General features: G+C 54.2%; 1 protein-coding gene across 1 annotated transcript; it reads right to left on the bottom strand.

Annotated features, from left to right (window-relative positions):
* Nucleotides 1-4,128: 4,128 nt before the first annotated feature.
* Nucleotides 4,129-14,276, bottom strand: PBXIP1 (PBX homeobox interacting protein 1; the record flags this gene model as incomplete). The annotated part of the gene is made up of 10 exons (XM_084242652.1): nucleotides 14,214-14,276; nucleotides 11,843-11,929; nucleotides 9,639-9,759; nucleotides 9,341-9,405; nucleotides 9,087-9,246; nucleotides 7,559-7,796; nucleotides 7,086-7,227; nucleotides 6,860-6,991; nucleotides 4,685-5,907; nucleotides 4,129-4,210 (listed from the first exon to the last, which is right to left on the bottom strand). Exons 2-10 carry the CDS (start codon nucleotides 11,891-11,893, stop codon nucleotides 4,129-4,131), a joined length of 2,214 nt encoding a protein of 737 aa, XP_084098778.1. The 5' UTR covers nucleotides 11,894-11,929; nucleotides 14,214-14,276.
* Between the last annotated feature and the right edge of the window lie 1,317 nt (nucleotides 14,277-15,593).

Genomic DNA, 15,593 nt, shown 5'->3' with positions numbered 1-15,593 from the left:
GGCAGAGAGTGATCTGCTGGAGCCTAAAGTGTTCCATACTCTAAAAAAAAGAAAAAGGAAAATCTATATACTCAATAGAATACTATTCAGCTCTCAAAAACAAAAACTGAAATCGTGCCTTTTGGGACAATAGAGATGCAGCTTGAGGCGATGATAAGTGAAGTCATTCCGAGAGTGAAAGACCATTACCTGATGGTTTCACTTGCTTGTGAAATATAAATAACTAAAGAAAACAAACACAACAAAAATAACTCTAGACTCTGAGAAATATGGTGGTGAGAAATACGAGGAGCAGGGAGGGGACAGTGGGGGCAAGATGGTGGCACGGGAGCTCTACCGGAGGGTGACTGCCGCGTGTGCAAGTGCTGGTGTGCAGCTGTACTCCAATTCCACAGTTTTGTAAACAAATGACAAATCAATAAATTAGAATTTATTTAATCGGCTTTGTGTTCAGTGAGTCCAGTTAGCCTCCGGAGCAAGGATGGGGGCCTTGCAGTATTGGCACTTGAACGCTCCTCAGCGTCTTCTCCCTGCCAGCTCAGCTACGAGGTCTGGGAATCAAAGCCCTCTACTTCCAGATCAGTGGCCCCCAGAGGCTCTAGCTTCCCCCTTACAGGTTAAGTAAAATTAAAATAACTCTTTTTTTTGACAGTATTCTACAGCTTGATAAGTCTTTGCATTTATCTTATAGTGACTTGCCTTCCTTGTGACGACTTATGAGGCAGGTATTACAGTCTCCCCTTAATGACAAGAAGGCTGAGCCCAAAGGGAGGGGGGCCACCTTGCCCAAGGCCCACAGGTGGACACTGGTGGATACCTCAAACTGGTTTTTGATCCCACAGCTTGCCCAAAGCTCTAATCAGAAGGGACCTGGGCTAGGCCGCCATCAGGCCCAGATGAAGAACAGGTGAGTGGGAAGGGAACTGCTTTTGTTCTGCAGAGGCAACAACACACTGGAAGCCCGGGGCTTCCACCAACAAAATGGGCCGCAACCTTAAGGAAAGGAAGAAAAGGCCTATCAGGAGAAGGATCGGGAACCCAGACAACTCCACGAGATTCGTGACAAGTGACTTCTATGGCCCAGGCAGCTGAGTGGTGAAGGGGGTGGGGAGAGACCTGTTCTGTGGGTTTAGGGTAACAGTCCCTTCCCCCCATTGCCCTACTAGACCCACTGTGAACACGTGAAGTGTGAAGGGAACTGGAGCATCTGGCCCAGAACAAGACAGGTTGAGATGTCCCTGCATTTGAACGGCCCTAGGTTTCCAGCAAAATGGGGAGTTCCAGTGCAGAGGACCTGGGGTTTGTTGGGAGCATGGCAACAGCCAGCAGGCCAGCATCTCTCCTTAGGCCAGCAGAGGGGGCTGGAAGCAGATCACAAAAGGAACACATGCCTCTGACCCTCAAGGAGCTTATGAGGCCTGAAGATCTCCTTCCACCACGCTGGTTACCACCCCAGCCCGTCGGCCCAGAATGGCAGGCATGGAAGGCCTGGAGGACCTGGGGAGGCAGGGAAAGCTGGGGGAGATCTTGGGGCAGGTAATAATTAAAGGGGCATTGGTGAGAAAAGGCTGAGATGCGGGCCATGTGGAAAGGGCAGAGCAAAACCTGGGAAAAAATGTGAAGCTAAAGAATGGGGGTGGGGGCCAGCGGTTTGTAAGGACAGGAGGGACTAAAGCAGATTGGGGACAGCTGGGAAATTTGGAGACTGAGAATTTTTCCATTTGAGCAAGAGAGACCCAAAAGGGCCACCCCCATCTCCAAGCAGTTCCCCCAAGTTACCCTAGAGCTGAGCTCTTAGCAAGGGGAGCCCCAGAGGCAACAACAGAAAAGGCAGGTGTTGGAAATACCAAGGGCTTCAACTATCAATAGAAGGGCCCAGACTAGACCCAAGCAGGCCCCCACCCAGTGGATAGCAGCTCCCAATCCCTGTGAGAAGGAGGGAGAATGTCCCTCAGCTCCAGCTCCCTTGCTCGTCTCTACACACTGGCGGTGACCAAGGCTGCATTCTAGGGTCCCCCTCTCTACCCACACTGCTGTGGGTGCATGTGTGTGTTGGAGGGGCCTGGTGACCTCTGATGGACGAGACTCACCTGCCAAGGGCACCCCTAAGTGGCCAATGATCCTGCACCCTGCCTTCCTCAACTTACCCCCTGGGTTCCAGGGTCTTTTTCTCCCTGAATCGGCAGTTTCAGAAACCTCCAACTCAGCATGTCTACTTCCTGAGTGGGTAAAGAAGAGGGGGCGTGGGGGGAACTTCCCAGCCTCCCAGAGAGTTCGTTATGCAAACGAAGGAAATGGGCCCCAGAAATGAAACCGAGAGGCACCCAGCAGCCCACACTCTCTGGGAACCTAGGGAGGCCAATTTGTGTCCCCTCTCTGAAGCCAGCTCCCCACTCCCAGGCCTTGAATGCTGCCTACCTTCTTGCCTAGGGAACCAGTCTACCACCAACTCCTGGCAGCACAGGCACCAACCTGTACTTGCTCCTCCCAACCCCTCCCCAGAAATAGAAGATTCCCATAGCCCCACCCCATCACTCTGCCTGGAGGAATTTCTTCCTTAGGTCTAACTACAGTCTCTCCTGCTGCAGAAAACAGGCTCCACTGGATCTAAGCTCCTTCAGGCACCACTGTATTTCAAGGGCCTTACCGTTTCCGGTATGTGGTAGACTTTACAGATGTTTGTTGAATGAGTGGTCCTTGTTTCATCCGCTGCCTGCTCACACCCTGCATCACCCCACCCCACGCCTGAATTAAATGAGCTAATACTCTCAACAACCTTTAACAGTGCCTGGATCCTTAGTGGCAAGTCGTACATGAGCACTTATTACAGAATTCAGAAATCAATCACAGCCCTCTCCCGGAGGCTGCCAGCCCTACCCCCTTCACTAAAATCACTCGTGTCACTCAGCCTGAAGCCACCCGGCTGTTCTGCCCTTTCACTGGCTGGGGGATTTCCAGGGCTGTGAAACCCGGTCAGGAAGGGCTTCCTAAACAGACTGCAGAATGTGGGCCTGCTTGGGAGAGCATGTCAGTAGAGCAGGCACCAGGTCGGTGGGGTGAGAGGTTTGGGGGCACCAAGAAGTGGGGGAGGCGAGATCTAGAGCAAATGTGGAGCCAGGGTGCCACCTAGCGGCTCCCTCACCGCCCCAAGCCAGAAACCTGATTGAGGGAGTCCTCCTCCCACTCCATGCCCTCAAGGGTGTGAATTAACTTTTGCGTGACAAATACAGGACACATTTTTTTTTAGTTTTATTTCATTTCCCCCCCACACCCCCACCCCACCTGTCAATCCCTTTTCTGAAACTAAGAAACCCAAGGTTCCCAGAGATTAACTTGTTCCAGATCACACAGCCTGGATTGGAGCCCAAGAGTCAGACTCCAAAATCTACTCTCCCAGGGGTGTAGCCAAGGCAGCTATGAGCAAAATGGGGAGTTCCAGTGCAGAGGACCTGGGGTTTGTTGGGAGCATGAATGTGGGAGGAGGTAAGTAGCAGTGCCTAGGACGGTGGTGGGTGTGGGGCGTCCCTGTGCTTAGAAACCACCTAAGTGACACCCCCATTCAGTGTCACAACCCCAACAGCACTGTACAGGGGTCTAAGTCTACAGTTCACACAGGAGGTGAGGCCTTGTGAGAAGCAGAGGTAAAAAGGGAACATCACCCCTGGGGACAGTGGCTGCCAAGTCCAACAAAACCCCAGGGAAAGCCCTCAGGCTGGGCCTCCAGCCAGGACTCTAGCCAAGTCCCAGGGGTACAGGCAGCTGTGGAGCCAAGGGGCCCACTCTGGGGGTACATACACAAACACACACTAGAGGATGAAAACTCTTTGGCTTCAAACTCAGAACACCAGCCCTCCACCACACACCAAACCCTCCAGGCTCCCCTCCCCTCCCCCCTTCACAAGGACACAAGTCTGGCAGCCTAGGTCGGGGCGCCCAAGGCCCTGAGCATTTGCATACATTTGCACAGACAGCTAGGCTGGTCTGGCTGTGACCTTTTTCTAGCGCAAGTAGCTTCAGTGCAAGGCTGGGTGATCTCCTCTGTGTGGGCAAGCCAAAGACACGAACCATCCCAAGAAGAGGGCAGTTTAACTGGGAGGCCAGCCCCCAGGCATTAGACAACACGAGGCCTTAGCCCCGGTGGTGCTGGCTGTGCTCCTCCCTGGGCCCCACCACTCTGGGGCTCCACAAGTGTTTATCCTTCTTTCCTGACCTGTGAGAGACAAGTGGGGGACAGGAGAAGGCCTTTAGAGGACAATGCCACATGAAAAATGGGGCACTCTCCCTTTAGGAGAGCGCACCCTGTTCCTCCTAAGGCAGCCAACACAAGCAGTCATCCCCAATCCCATGGGGCCCAGATCTTGTCTCCTGGGATGAAGGCTGCAGTTGGGAAAGCAGAAAGGTAGAGAGCAACCCTGCCCCATCGGCCATGCAGGCAGAGGCAGAAAGACAACTCTGGAGGAAAATTCCCCTCAGTCCACAAAGGCACTTGCCCTGGGGGGAGAGGGGATGTGTGGAGGGGGAGGTGGGGGATGTCCGGCTAAAATGGAAATAAGACCTCACAGTAAAGCCATCCAGGGCCCTTGCTACTTCACAAGGCCCTTGCTACGCGCCCCCCCCACCCCCCACCAGCTCCTCCTCTGGCCCACCCAGGACATACTTCCAAAGCTCCCCCACGGCTACCCACCTCTTCTTCAATGCTTTGTCTCCAAAGAAGTGGCTAAAGATAAACTCCTCAAAGTCATCCACTTCATCGTCATCACCTGTCTGTCTCACAGCCACCTCCTCCAGGCTGTCCTCCAAGGCATCCACAAAGTCCCGGAAACGAAGGCGGTCATGGCGAAAAATGCCATCCTCACCAAAGTAAGCAGGAGAGAGGGGGAGCTCCTCGGTCAGCTGCCCTGCCCAGGGCAGCCGTGCCAGGTATGTCCTCAGTAGAGAGGCCAACTCCTGTTGCCGCACTGGGGCTAGCTCCATGCCAAATAAGGCCAGGCCCTCCTGCCGTGCACATTCATGCACACCTGAGCAGCCCTGGGGTGCCCGGTACTTGTGCCTCGACAGCTCTGCCCAGGGTGGCAGGGTGTCGTGCCTATCTTTAGACCCTTCCTTCCACCAAGGCTGCTTCTGCCTTTCCCCAGAGAAGTGGGGGCTCCCATTTTTCCTGGGGGGCGCCTGGGGGACTTGTCGCTTGCCATCCTTCTTGCTGCCCCACTCTTCTACTCTTGGCTTGCCCTCCTTCCACCTCCCTGCCAGCTCCCTATCCTCACCCCCCCAGCTCTTCGTTCTTTCCCCACCAGATTCCTCTTTCTTGTACTTCCAATGCTCAACCTTCCGGTCCCCCTGCTCTTCCCGCCTCTTGTCCTTTCCACTACGCTCTCTGGGACTCTGGAAGCGGGACTCCTGATGCCAGGCTTCTGAAGCATTGGTCAGGATGCCCTGGTCCCAGCTTTGCAGGCCCTCCAGCTTCCGGGCCAATCTGTGGCCCAGCTCAGCCAGGCCAGCATGGGCCAGGTCCCCTCGGCCCGCACGCTTCAAACTCTGCACTAGGTCCTTCTGCACAGACCCTAGCAGCCGCCGCTGCCTCTCCAGCTCCTGCCTTAATGTTTGGGCCTCAGCCTCTAGTCGTTCCTTCTGCTCCACGAAGTCAGGGCCTGGCTGCTGTCCCCTGGGGTGTTGCTCCTTGCTGACCTGGCCCCCCTGTGGGCCTGTGCCCCAGTTGAGGCACACCCCATCTGTGCCCCGGACACAGCCAGCCTCCAGCCCCTGGAGTCGGGCCCGCAGCTGCTGCAGCTCTGACTCCAGAGCCTGCTGGGAGGCCTCGCCCTGCTGGAGGGCCCCTCGGAGCCGAGCATTTTCCTCTTCTAGGCCTTTGGGCTGGTGCATCAGGCTCTGAAGCTCTTCCTTCTGGGCCTGGAATGAGGGTAGAGATGAAGGAGACCACAAGAGGGTGTCCTTGTGAGTACACACTCAGTGCCTCCTAGCCCAGTTCCATTCCATAAAAGTCAGCAGATGGTCCAGGCCCTTTTTATGGTCTGGAACACTCAGGATTTGGTTCTGTTTTCCTCCCCATCCATACCCTGCATCACGCTCTGGGGTTCCCAAATTCCATCACAAGTTTCAGTTTCCACATCTTTACATAAGCACATTCTTAAGTTCATCTAAGGATAATCAATATGTGGGTCTTGTTGTCACAAAACCTGGACAGACATTAATTGATCCTCCCATACCCGGAACAGACATTAATTGATCACAGCACTCCTTTCCCATTGAGCCTTGGCGAGTTCTCCAAATCCTTTCCACATACTGCTCCAAGCTGACTGGTGGCATGCCACATGAAGCAGGTATGCCAGCCCTGGCCTAAACCTTAGCACGAGGGATATTAAGGAGATGAGAGAACCAGCTGTCACAAATAGGGATCAGTATGAAAAGTAGATAGAGAACAACTAAGGTGACCTGACTTTAATGGAAAGCGGAAAAGATAAAACTGTATGTGTAGGGCCTCCCTGGTGGCGCAGGGGTTAAAGACACAGTGCTATCAAGCTATTGCCAGCCATTGCAGCACAAGTTTGCTCTCTGGCCAGCCAGGGAGGTGACCCACGTGGCGCAGCAGACCTCTCCGGTCTCGCCTGCTGCTCCCCTCAGCAGTGTATTTCAGTAGATCTTCCTGTTCTGCTCCCCACTTTCTCTGGTGAATCCTCTCACCCCCTACACCTCTGGTCTATACCCCAGTTCTTATATGCATAAATAAATAAATCTTTAAAAAAAAAAAAAACTGTGAAGAACTTCTTTCATGGGAAGACACTGGAACAGATATCTGACACAAGGAAGGCTGGCCTAGAAAGCCCCTCATGCTCGTGCCCACCTGCAGCTGGGCCTGCAGCAGCCGGATGTCCTGGTTCTCCTTGGCCAGCTTGTCCAGAAGAAGGGCCATGTTCTGCAGGCTGGGGACACCGTCAGGGGGTGCGGAGGCCTGCAGCTGCTGCCTTAGCCCATCCTGAGGGCAAAGGCATCAGTTACCCCACCCTGCCCCACAGCCCTGAATCTCCCTCCCCCGAGGATACCCTCACTCTGGAAACAGTCACAGGTACCTGCCCATCCCCCTCGGCACCCGGCATCTCAGCATCTGCCCCTGTATCTGGAAAGACCTGCAGTTCCACTTCCTCCATGGGCCCTGAGGAAAGTAGAGTCTGACAACCATCCCAAGGAACACAGAGCCCACTCCTCCCCCAGCTGTCCACAAAGTCACGCCCTGCCCTGGACCCACCCAATGGCTGAGAAGTCCAGCCAGGTAAAGGGCCAAGGGTCACCCTGAGCAGCTGACAAGGCCAATAATGAAGCAATAAAGCCACAGCTCCCAGCATTCCTCCTCCTGACCCAGCCAGCAGTCAACACCCTCCTCAGGGCTGGGAGGGGCAGACATGCAAGCAGGGTTCTCCCCACTCACCACCCTCAGACTCTGAGAGGCCACCTGAGGAAGAAGGCAGAGGAGTCGGATGAGCCCTTCAGAAGAGGTGGTGGGGTTAAAAACATGGCAGGAGGGTCCCCGCAGGGGAGGAAGCACTCACCAGAAAAGAGGAGCATCCCCAGGCCCAGCAGAACCAGGGCCCCAAGGAGGCACATGTTGAGGGAGATTCCCAGTTCTCCATCCGCACCCTCATTCCCGGTCTGGTCCTCCACATCCAGGGATGCCCTGGGCTGAGGAGCACTGGGCCCCCGGCCCCGCCGTCTGCGTAGACCCTCCACATCCACGTCAGTGTCATCCTCACTACTAGAGCACTGGACGTCCGCCCTGATCCACTCTGGAGAAGGGATGAGGACTGGGCAGTGAGGTGACAGAGAGATGGGACATCGGGAGAGAGAAAGGCACACACAGGCCACCGCCCTGAGCGCAGATGGGCACATGGAGAACCTGCCCCGACTGCCTGGGGTCCATGACCACCCCTGCCCAGGCTCCAAACCAGTTTTCATCTCCTTCTTCTTAGAGTGCCTCAAGCTCCTGCCACTACTGTACCCTCCCAGTTCCTGCCCCACCCTGGTCTTGCTCGGGAGCCTCCTGATGGTGAAGGCAGTGGTATGTGTTCCTGGCACCACTTCTAGTTCTGCTCGTGTCACCCACCATCTCACCCACACCTCAGAGCCCCCCTAGAGCAGAGTCCCTGATCTGTAACTCCTGACCTAGCCTCCCTACCAGCCACTCCCATGTGGATGTCCCCCAGGGACTCAACATTCAACACACCGCCCTGCATCTGGTTCTTTGCTGGTGCCCCCAAATCAGGGAAAGGCACCACTGCTACCATCCAGCCTCCCTCTTCACTCACAGCCGGAGTTTAACATGTCAGCATCCCCACAGCATGCCCCCCATGTCCGCCTCAGTTCAGGTCTTCATCAGTTTGTTCTGACCATTGCAGCTGCCTCCTGAGTGGTCCCAGGCCCCCATCTCTGCCTCCACCCCATCACCCTTCAGTGGGGAGAGTCATACACTTCTCTGCCACCAGCCTTGGATGTGGCCTCCTTAGCACAGGACAGGTAGCACCTGTCCCTTTGCTGATCCTATGGTCTCGGCCTGGAATGTTCTCTTCCTCCTACCCTACTACCAAAAGCCTGCTCTTTCTTCAAGGCCCCACTCAATGTCACCTCCAATGTGAACCCCTCGCCAATCGTCCCTGACTATCCCTTCCCCTCAACATATCCCGACTGAACCACATCCACCCCTTTGGAGGCACCTTCATTATGCCTTCTTTTGCACTCCTCAGAGGTCTGATTTGCATCTTCGCTCAGCCTAGTCTGCCTCTTACACAGGCCGTGACAACCACCCCCTTCCCCTGGATCCAGACTGCCCCTCAAACGGACTCGGAGAATGAGTTTAAATCTAGGGAGAAGAGAAGACGAGGCCCCAAGACAGAGAGGGATGTCGACCAGACCTGGGCCCTGCCACTTACCAGTTATGTGACCTTAGTCAAGTCACTTAACCTCTCTAAACCTTACTGTCCTCCTTGGTGGTGGTAAGGACTCACAGAGGTGAGATCACTGCGCCTACTACCATTCCTTCTAGAAGGATAGTGACAGAGGGAGACAAGGAGGATACTTACCTGCTTTGGGGGATGAGGGCCGGCTCCGCGGGTGGCTGTGGTCCTCTAGGTCCTGTGTGTCCAAGTCTGCCGCCACGTGGGTCTCCTCCAAGTCTCCCTGGGCCACTGTGTCTCCAGGGTGAGGGGGTTCCATAGCACAGCCATCACTTTCCAGGATACCCTGACACAGACACAGCTGTTAGCAGCTCCTGGCTCCCCTCTAAAATCCCCTCCCTCCCCCACACTGCTCCCCCTTCCGCAGGGCAGGGCCTTACCTTGGCCCCACTCTCCTCCAGTGGAATGGGGCCTGTCTGTGAGCTGTCAGTCTGCAAGATGGTCTCTGTGGTGGGGAAAAAGGCCCAGGAAAACACCCCCTACTGAACCTCCCACACAGCCCTCTGGCTCCCACAGGCCCCGACCAGGTGGGCAGAGGCAGGAAAAATCCAGGATGGAATAAGGAAAGAAAGTTTTAAACTACGATTAACTGTGGAAATAAGACTTCCCTTAAGGAAAGTGGGAAACCCCAGGAGTTGGAGAAGAGGTAGTGACACCCCACACCAGCAGAACCGTTACCTTCTCCAACTAAGGCCCCTGCTAACTCTTCATCATCCTTCTTAGAGGGGCTGCAAGGGGGCCCTTTCTCAGATTCTGGGTCCATCCTGGATTCTGGACCCAGGGTCTCCACAGGCAGGTTCTGGGGGAGGGCACACAAATAGCAGTCCAGAGGAGAGTCAGCAAGATGAAACCAGGAGCAGGGGGTATTCGGCTGGAGACCCTGGGGCCAGCCACACTGCTCAGTGAGCCCAACCAAGACCTCACAAAATATGATACATTCCCAGAAACAGAGTCATATCACACCCCCATAAAATGAATGAATGAATTAATGAATAAATAAATAAATACATAATGTAGAAGTTAAAAAAAAAAAGACACATTCAGTAGTGAACGGATCCAAAGTGGGGGAGATGGGTATGTGGGGTGGGGGCATGAAGCTCATGGGTCAGCATCACAGCCCTGAGTAGTGCTTGGCCTTTCCTTAAGCCCACTCGCTGCCACAAGTAACTTTCAGAGGCCAGGTTTTTGTTAAAGGAAGCAGCACCACTGGATCAAGGCCCTGGGCCCCAGAAAACCTGGCACTGGCCCCTCCAGGGAGCCCAGAGTCTGGGTCCCCCTGGCATCCAGGATCACCAGCACATCTCTCCCTTCTTCCTCACAAATGACTGGTTACTGGTTGTGTGCTGGGTGGATGGCAAAAAAAAAAAAGCAAAGGGCCCTGGATGCACAGGGTTCAGGCCATGGTCCCCAAAGGCTTTCTGCAGCGGTCCTGCCGGCCAGCCACCCCCTTTACTTACATCTTCCCAGCTTCCCACTCCCCCACACACCCCTCCCAGGGGCTGCTCAAAGAAGCCCAGTGCCCCGGCCACAGTCAGTCTGCCTGCTACAGTGCCCTCAGCCTGGTGTCCTCCCTGATCTCGCATTTCTGCACACTCCCCTTGGCAGGCGCAGGCTGCTCTCCCCAGCCATGGCTCTCACCACCCCTACTCAAATAATTCTTGGCCCCAGTATGTTCCTTTGCAATTTTCAAATGACTTTTTTCTCATGGTCACCCCTACAAGGCAAGAATCACAAACCCCCTTCACAGGGGAAGACAGAAAGGTAAAATGCCTAGGGAAAGGTACACCAAGAGGAGGGATGGGCTCTGTCTGATAACATGGTGTCCCTTCTCTGCCAGCGAGCCCCAGGCCTGTTTCCTGCTCCAGTGTCATCCCTGAAGTCAGCTCCCTCTGAGTTCTTCAACTGAGTTCCTCAAGGGCACTCTTACCCAATTCCTGGTCTCCCTCCTCCTGGCAATTCTAATATACAAGTCACTGGACTGGGATCCCATGAAAAACTTTCTCCAGACACTCATCCCCCATCCTGCTGGCTCCCTTCTACTTAGTCAGTGGCTCAGGGGCACAGAAGCCCACTGGCTCCTGTCCCAATAACTGCCACCTGCCGGGCAAGATCTTTGAAATCTACACCCTATTTCATTCAGTCCAAAGGGGCTTCTGCCCAAGGCAACGATTATCCTGACTCCCTCCAGCAAAGCCCTTCAGTAATTTCCCATCAGGATGAGACCTGAATGCATGGGCCAGTCCCTTCTAGGCCTCTTCTAGGGGTTCCCAGGCTCTGACACATATCTCTAATGGATCTCCTGTCTGTCTCCCCAAAAATGATTTTTCTTTTTTTTTTAATTTTATTTTTGTATTTTTTTAAAGATTTATTTATTTATACAAGAACAGGGGTACAGGCCAGATGCGCGAGAAAGTGAAAGGATTCACCGGAGACAGAGCAGGAAACAGAACAGACAGATTGAAGAAATACACTGCTGAGGGGAGCAGCGGGCGAGACAGGAGAGGTCTGCCTCACCATGTGGGATTCTCGCCGGCTGGCCGAGATCAAACCCGCGCTGCAGAGGCTGCAGACAGCTTCACAGTGCGGCACTCAACCGCCTGTGCCACCAGGTAGGCCCCAAAAATGATTTTTCAATTGTAGCCTCAGGACTTTTTCTCATGCCCTACCAGAAAGTCTTCCCTAATTCCCACTGCTTATCCCAGTGGTACTTCTTTCAAGGTATGACCCAAACCCAAACACCTGACTCCAAGGGCCTCATGCTCTGCTGCTAGAGTTCTTCCACAGCCAGCAGGCAATGCAGGTCATCATCAGTACCGAGGAAGGGACAGACCCAAAAAAGCAGCCCAGCCTTCACATGTGTTTCCCAGGCCCACTTTTCCTACCTCAGAGCCAGCAAGCACCCAGCTATTGTCCGAGTCTGGGCAGGAGGCCATGGTTGCCGAGGTCACTGTGGCTGCTGTGGCTACCACCTGCAGAGAAAAAAGCTCTTGTAAGGCTCCTACTCCCCCAGGAGAGGCAGGATGCAGAGAGCAGCCTTGGCTATGTTCCAAGGCTTTAAGAGATCAGCAGCAGCCCCCAGAACCAGCCTGGTGCCAGTCCTATTGACCCTAACACTTCAACTATTTTGGGCAGTATTGGCCTTGCAAATCACAAGCTGCCAACCGCCAAAAAGAAACTTGCCTCTCCCAGGGACCAACAGGGCCTTGGGAAACAGAACTGACCTTGAAAGGTCAAAGAAGTGTAGGACTTAAAAGGATTTGGGAAAAATCCAGTCCAACTCTCACTCTGTCATGTTATAGCCAGGGAAAATAAAGCTCTGGAAGGTTGGCTGATTTGACTTGCCAAAGATTAACAGCTAGAAAGAGTGAGGAAAACAACGCAGCTCTCCCTTCACCATCCCATGCAATGCCCTCCCACAATGTCCACCTCTTTCCTCCAGGCATGGAAGAGAAGATGCAACAGCCATCCCCCCCAGCTGTAAGGCCTCGGTGACAGTCCAGGTCAGCATTCTAAACACTGGCTGTGCAGTGGACCCTTCGGGGCCCAGCTGTGGCATAGATGCTCTTTAAAACCTACCCATGAGTCTCATGTCTAGCCAGTGTAGGGATCCACCGACACAGCTTAGACAGGTCTTCTGAATAAACCCTTAGATCTCCTGCTCACTCGCATTCTCCATTCTAAATCCATTTCCCCTCTCAGTGGTCTCAGGCGTTTCATCTAGGAAACTTGGAGGTGACTAGGGAAAAGACTTCTGGCAACTATCGTGTATAAAGCAGTTTTCAAAGCATGAATAAAAATCACTTTACAGTCTGTAAATCCAGCACATAAATCCCAGCAGTGGTCCTGGCCCCCGCTAATCTGCTCTGGCCTGGCAGGGTGACCTGGGAAGTCACTCAGCTTCCAAATCCTGACAGCAAGGTAGAAAGAGAGGCACTTGCCCCTTCATTTCAAGGCCAAGACAGTTTCCTTAGGCGGGTCACTTGAGATCTGGCTTAAAGTGGAGGGAGAGACAGCTCTTGGGTGATCGTGTGGAAAAGGCATTGATATGGAAACTCTAAAGGGAACAAATGTAGCAGCCCTACCCCGGGAAGCCACCACGCTGCCTCCTTCTGTTTGGTTGGTAGGAGGCCTGCACAGAGCCCTAATGACCTCCTGTGGCCCTTGCCAATCAAGACCCAAGCCCTAAACAGATGAAGGACATCCCCTGGTGTCTTTCCAAATGCCATGCCCCCAGACTCAGGCCCACATTCCACAGGGAGACAGTAGGCTGGCTGCAGTGACTTTCCACACCAAGTACAACAGGGACACCCCTTGTGGCTACTAGAGGCATCCATAGAGCCATCATGATGCACTGCCCATCTGTTCTCAGTCCCCTCCCCCACGTTGTCATCATCCCTCCATCCCCAGTTGCTGCGTGTGACTGTTAACAGGTGGTGGCAGGAAGGAAGTGGTGGCAGCTTGAGCTGAAGTCCCTGTTTATCCCTGGCTGTGTACAGCCTGCTCAGGTCCTCCAGCACCAGGCACCATGGCAACCAGGGTGATGTCAGACCCACTGTCTCCATGGAAACCCAGCAACGGTATTTGGGTCAACAAGACAAACACTTCTGAGACCCAAACAGGAGACAGTCTGGAATCCCCGCAGGTCCCAAGCCCTGATCCCTCTCTCTTGGCTGGGGTCATCCAAGATTACAAAAAGATATCCCAGTTCTCCCAAGCCAGCATCTTGCTGCCTTATTAGGAAGTTCCTTCTACTGTCTAATCTCCACCCTTTACCCCACGCTGTGTTTTCAGATCTCCTCCTTCTCATCGACCTCTTGAAAGAAAATGCACCTCCACCCCCTCCCCACTACCCCCTCTCTTTTCACTCTGGCAGGATTCAACAAAAACATCCTTTAAGGATTGGCAGGGACTTCTGCTATTTCTAAAAGACAGCCAAAGAGGGAGCTCTCCCACTATGTACAAAGCTAGGAAGCCTCATCTTGCTCATTTCAACTCCTCTAACAGTTGCTCCCCCAAACGTTTAAAAGCTGCAGGACCTAGGGCCACAAGACCTTGGCTGGGGACCCACAGCAAGTTCCTGTTTTGGCCTTTGGAGAAGGCCGCCTTTCGCGGGGCGCCCCTTCCCCGTACCCGACAGTGGCCTGCAGGTCTGTAGATTCCGGCTGGAGCCCAACCCCGCGAGTTCGAGCCTTCCTCTCCTTCATCCTCCCTCTCACGCGGGAGCTCCGGGCCCTCTCCCAGCTAGAGCATTACCTGACCCAGCTCTCGCTTCAGTCTTCAGCTGAACTTGTTGCTGCCTCCGCTGGTCAGCAGCCCAAGAAAAGGAGGAGAGTCATGTGACCGGATATTGGCCAATGAAAAGTCAAGTTTCCTGAGGGGGCGGAAACTTTTGGCCAATAAGAGCTGACATTGCGCGCCCGGGAGGGCGAGGGGACCTCCTCAAGCCCCAGCCCCGGCTTACCTCCCCCTGGGAGGCTAGGGTTCCAGCAAACCGAATTTTGGGTGACCTGCCCTCCTTTCCCAACGTCTGCAGGTTTTAGAGAGAAAACCCGAAACTGAAGGCCAAGAGTGGAATCTCCAGAGACGGGGACATGGGACCAGGTCGGCCCTTGGACAGACAGAGACAGCTGCAGAAGGGGGGAGGGGAGGACGAGTGGCAAATTGTGTGCCACTCTCCACCCCACACCAGCGCAGTTGTAGATGCCACTGTCACTTTAAAAAGAAAGGGGACAGGGCCTCCCCGGTGGCGCAGCGGTTGAGCGCTGGGTTGCGAAGCTGCCCGCAGCCTCTGCAGCGCCGGTTCGATCCCCAGCTGCTCCCCGGCCACCGGAGGAGGGTCCCACATGGCGCGCAGACCTCTCCTGCCGCCCGCTGCTCCCCTCAGCAGTGTACTTCGGTCCTTCTGCCTGCTCTGCTCCCAGCTCTGGCTCTGGTGAATTCTCTCACCCTCCCACGCTTCTGACTGTGCCCAGTGCTTGTATAAATAAATAAATAAATCTTTAAAAAAAAAAAAAAAAAAAAAAGAAAGGGGACAGGGGCTCTGCACGGCGTCTGAGAGGAAGTCAACTAAAGGGGCAGGCCCTCCCCACCCTAGGGGCTGCTGAGACCCCTAACCCAAACCAACCTCCACCCAACAGGGGAGGGGGCCACTGCTAAACCCATAACCACTCTGGCAACTTGTCTCCCTGAGGCCTTGGAGCCAAAGCTCCCACTTGGCAGGTAAGAAAACTTTCTTACAGCTGGGACACAGGGTAGCAGGGTAGCTGGAGCACAGTGACTCCCAGGGCTCAGCGGCTCCCTTCAGAATCTACTCCAAATCTGCCCTTCAACTTACAGATCCTGGGGGTGTATACATATTCCCACCACCAGCAAGCCCAAGTATCTTCCCAGGGTGACAGGTTCATTCCAAATGTTATGTATATGAAGAGCAAGGAGTCCTTGTTTGTATTTTCAAGTAATTTTATTAATCCAACCGTACAAAAAGACCCCCCCACACCACCTTTCTGTGGCCCTTGTTTTCTTCCAAAAAGTAGTAGAGAGGGATTGAGCGGACACTTCCCCATCAGCCATTTTACAAAACTTGGAGGGGGAAACACACAATAATAGCAACAGATAAAAGAAGGGCAAACAAAA

Source organism: Talpa europaea (assembly GCF_964194135.1).
Source record: "Talpa europaea genome assembly, chromosome: 9".
Classification (NCBI taxonomy): domain Eukaryota; kingdom Metazoa; phylum Chordata; class Mammalia; order Eulipotyphla; family Talpidae; genus Talpa; species Talpa europaea.
The sequence above is the reverse complement of the archived record's forward strand: the minus strand, read 5'-3'. Positions and strand labels throughout refer to the sequence as shown.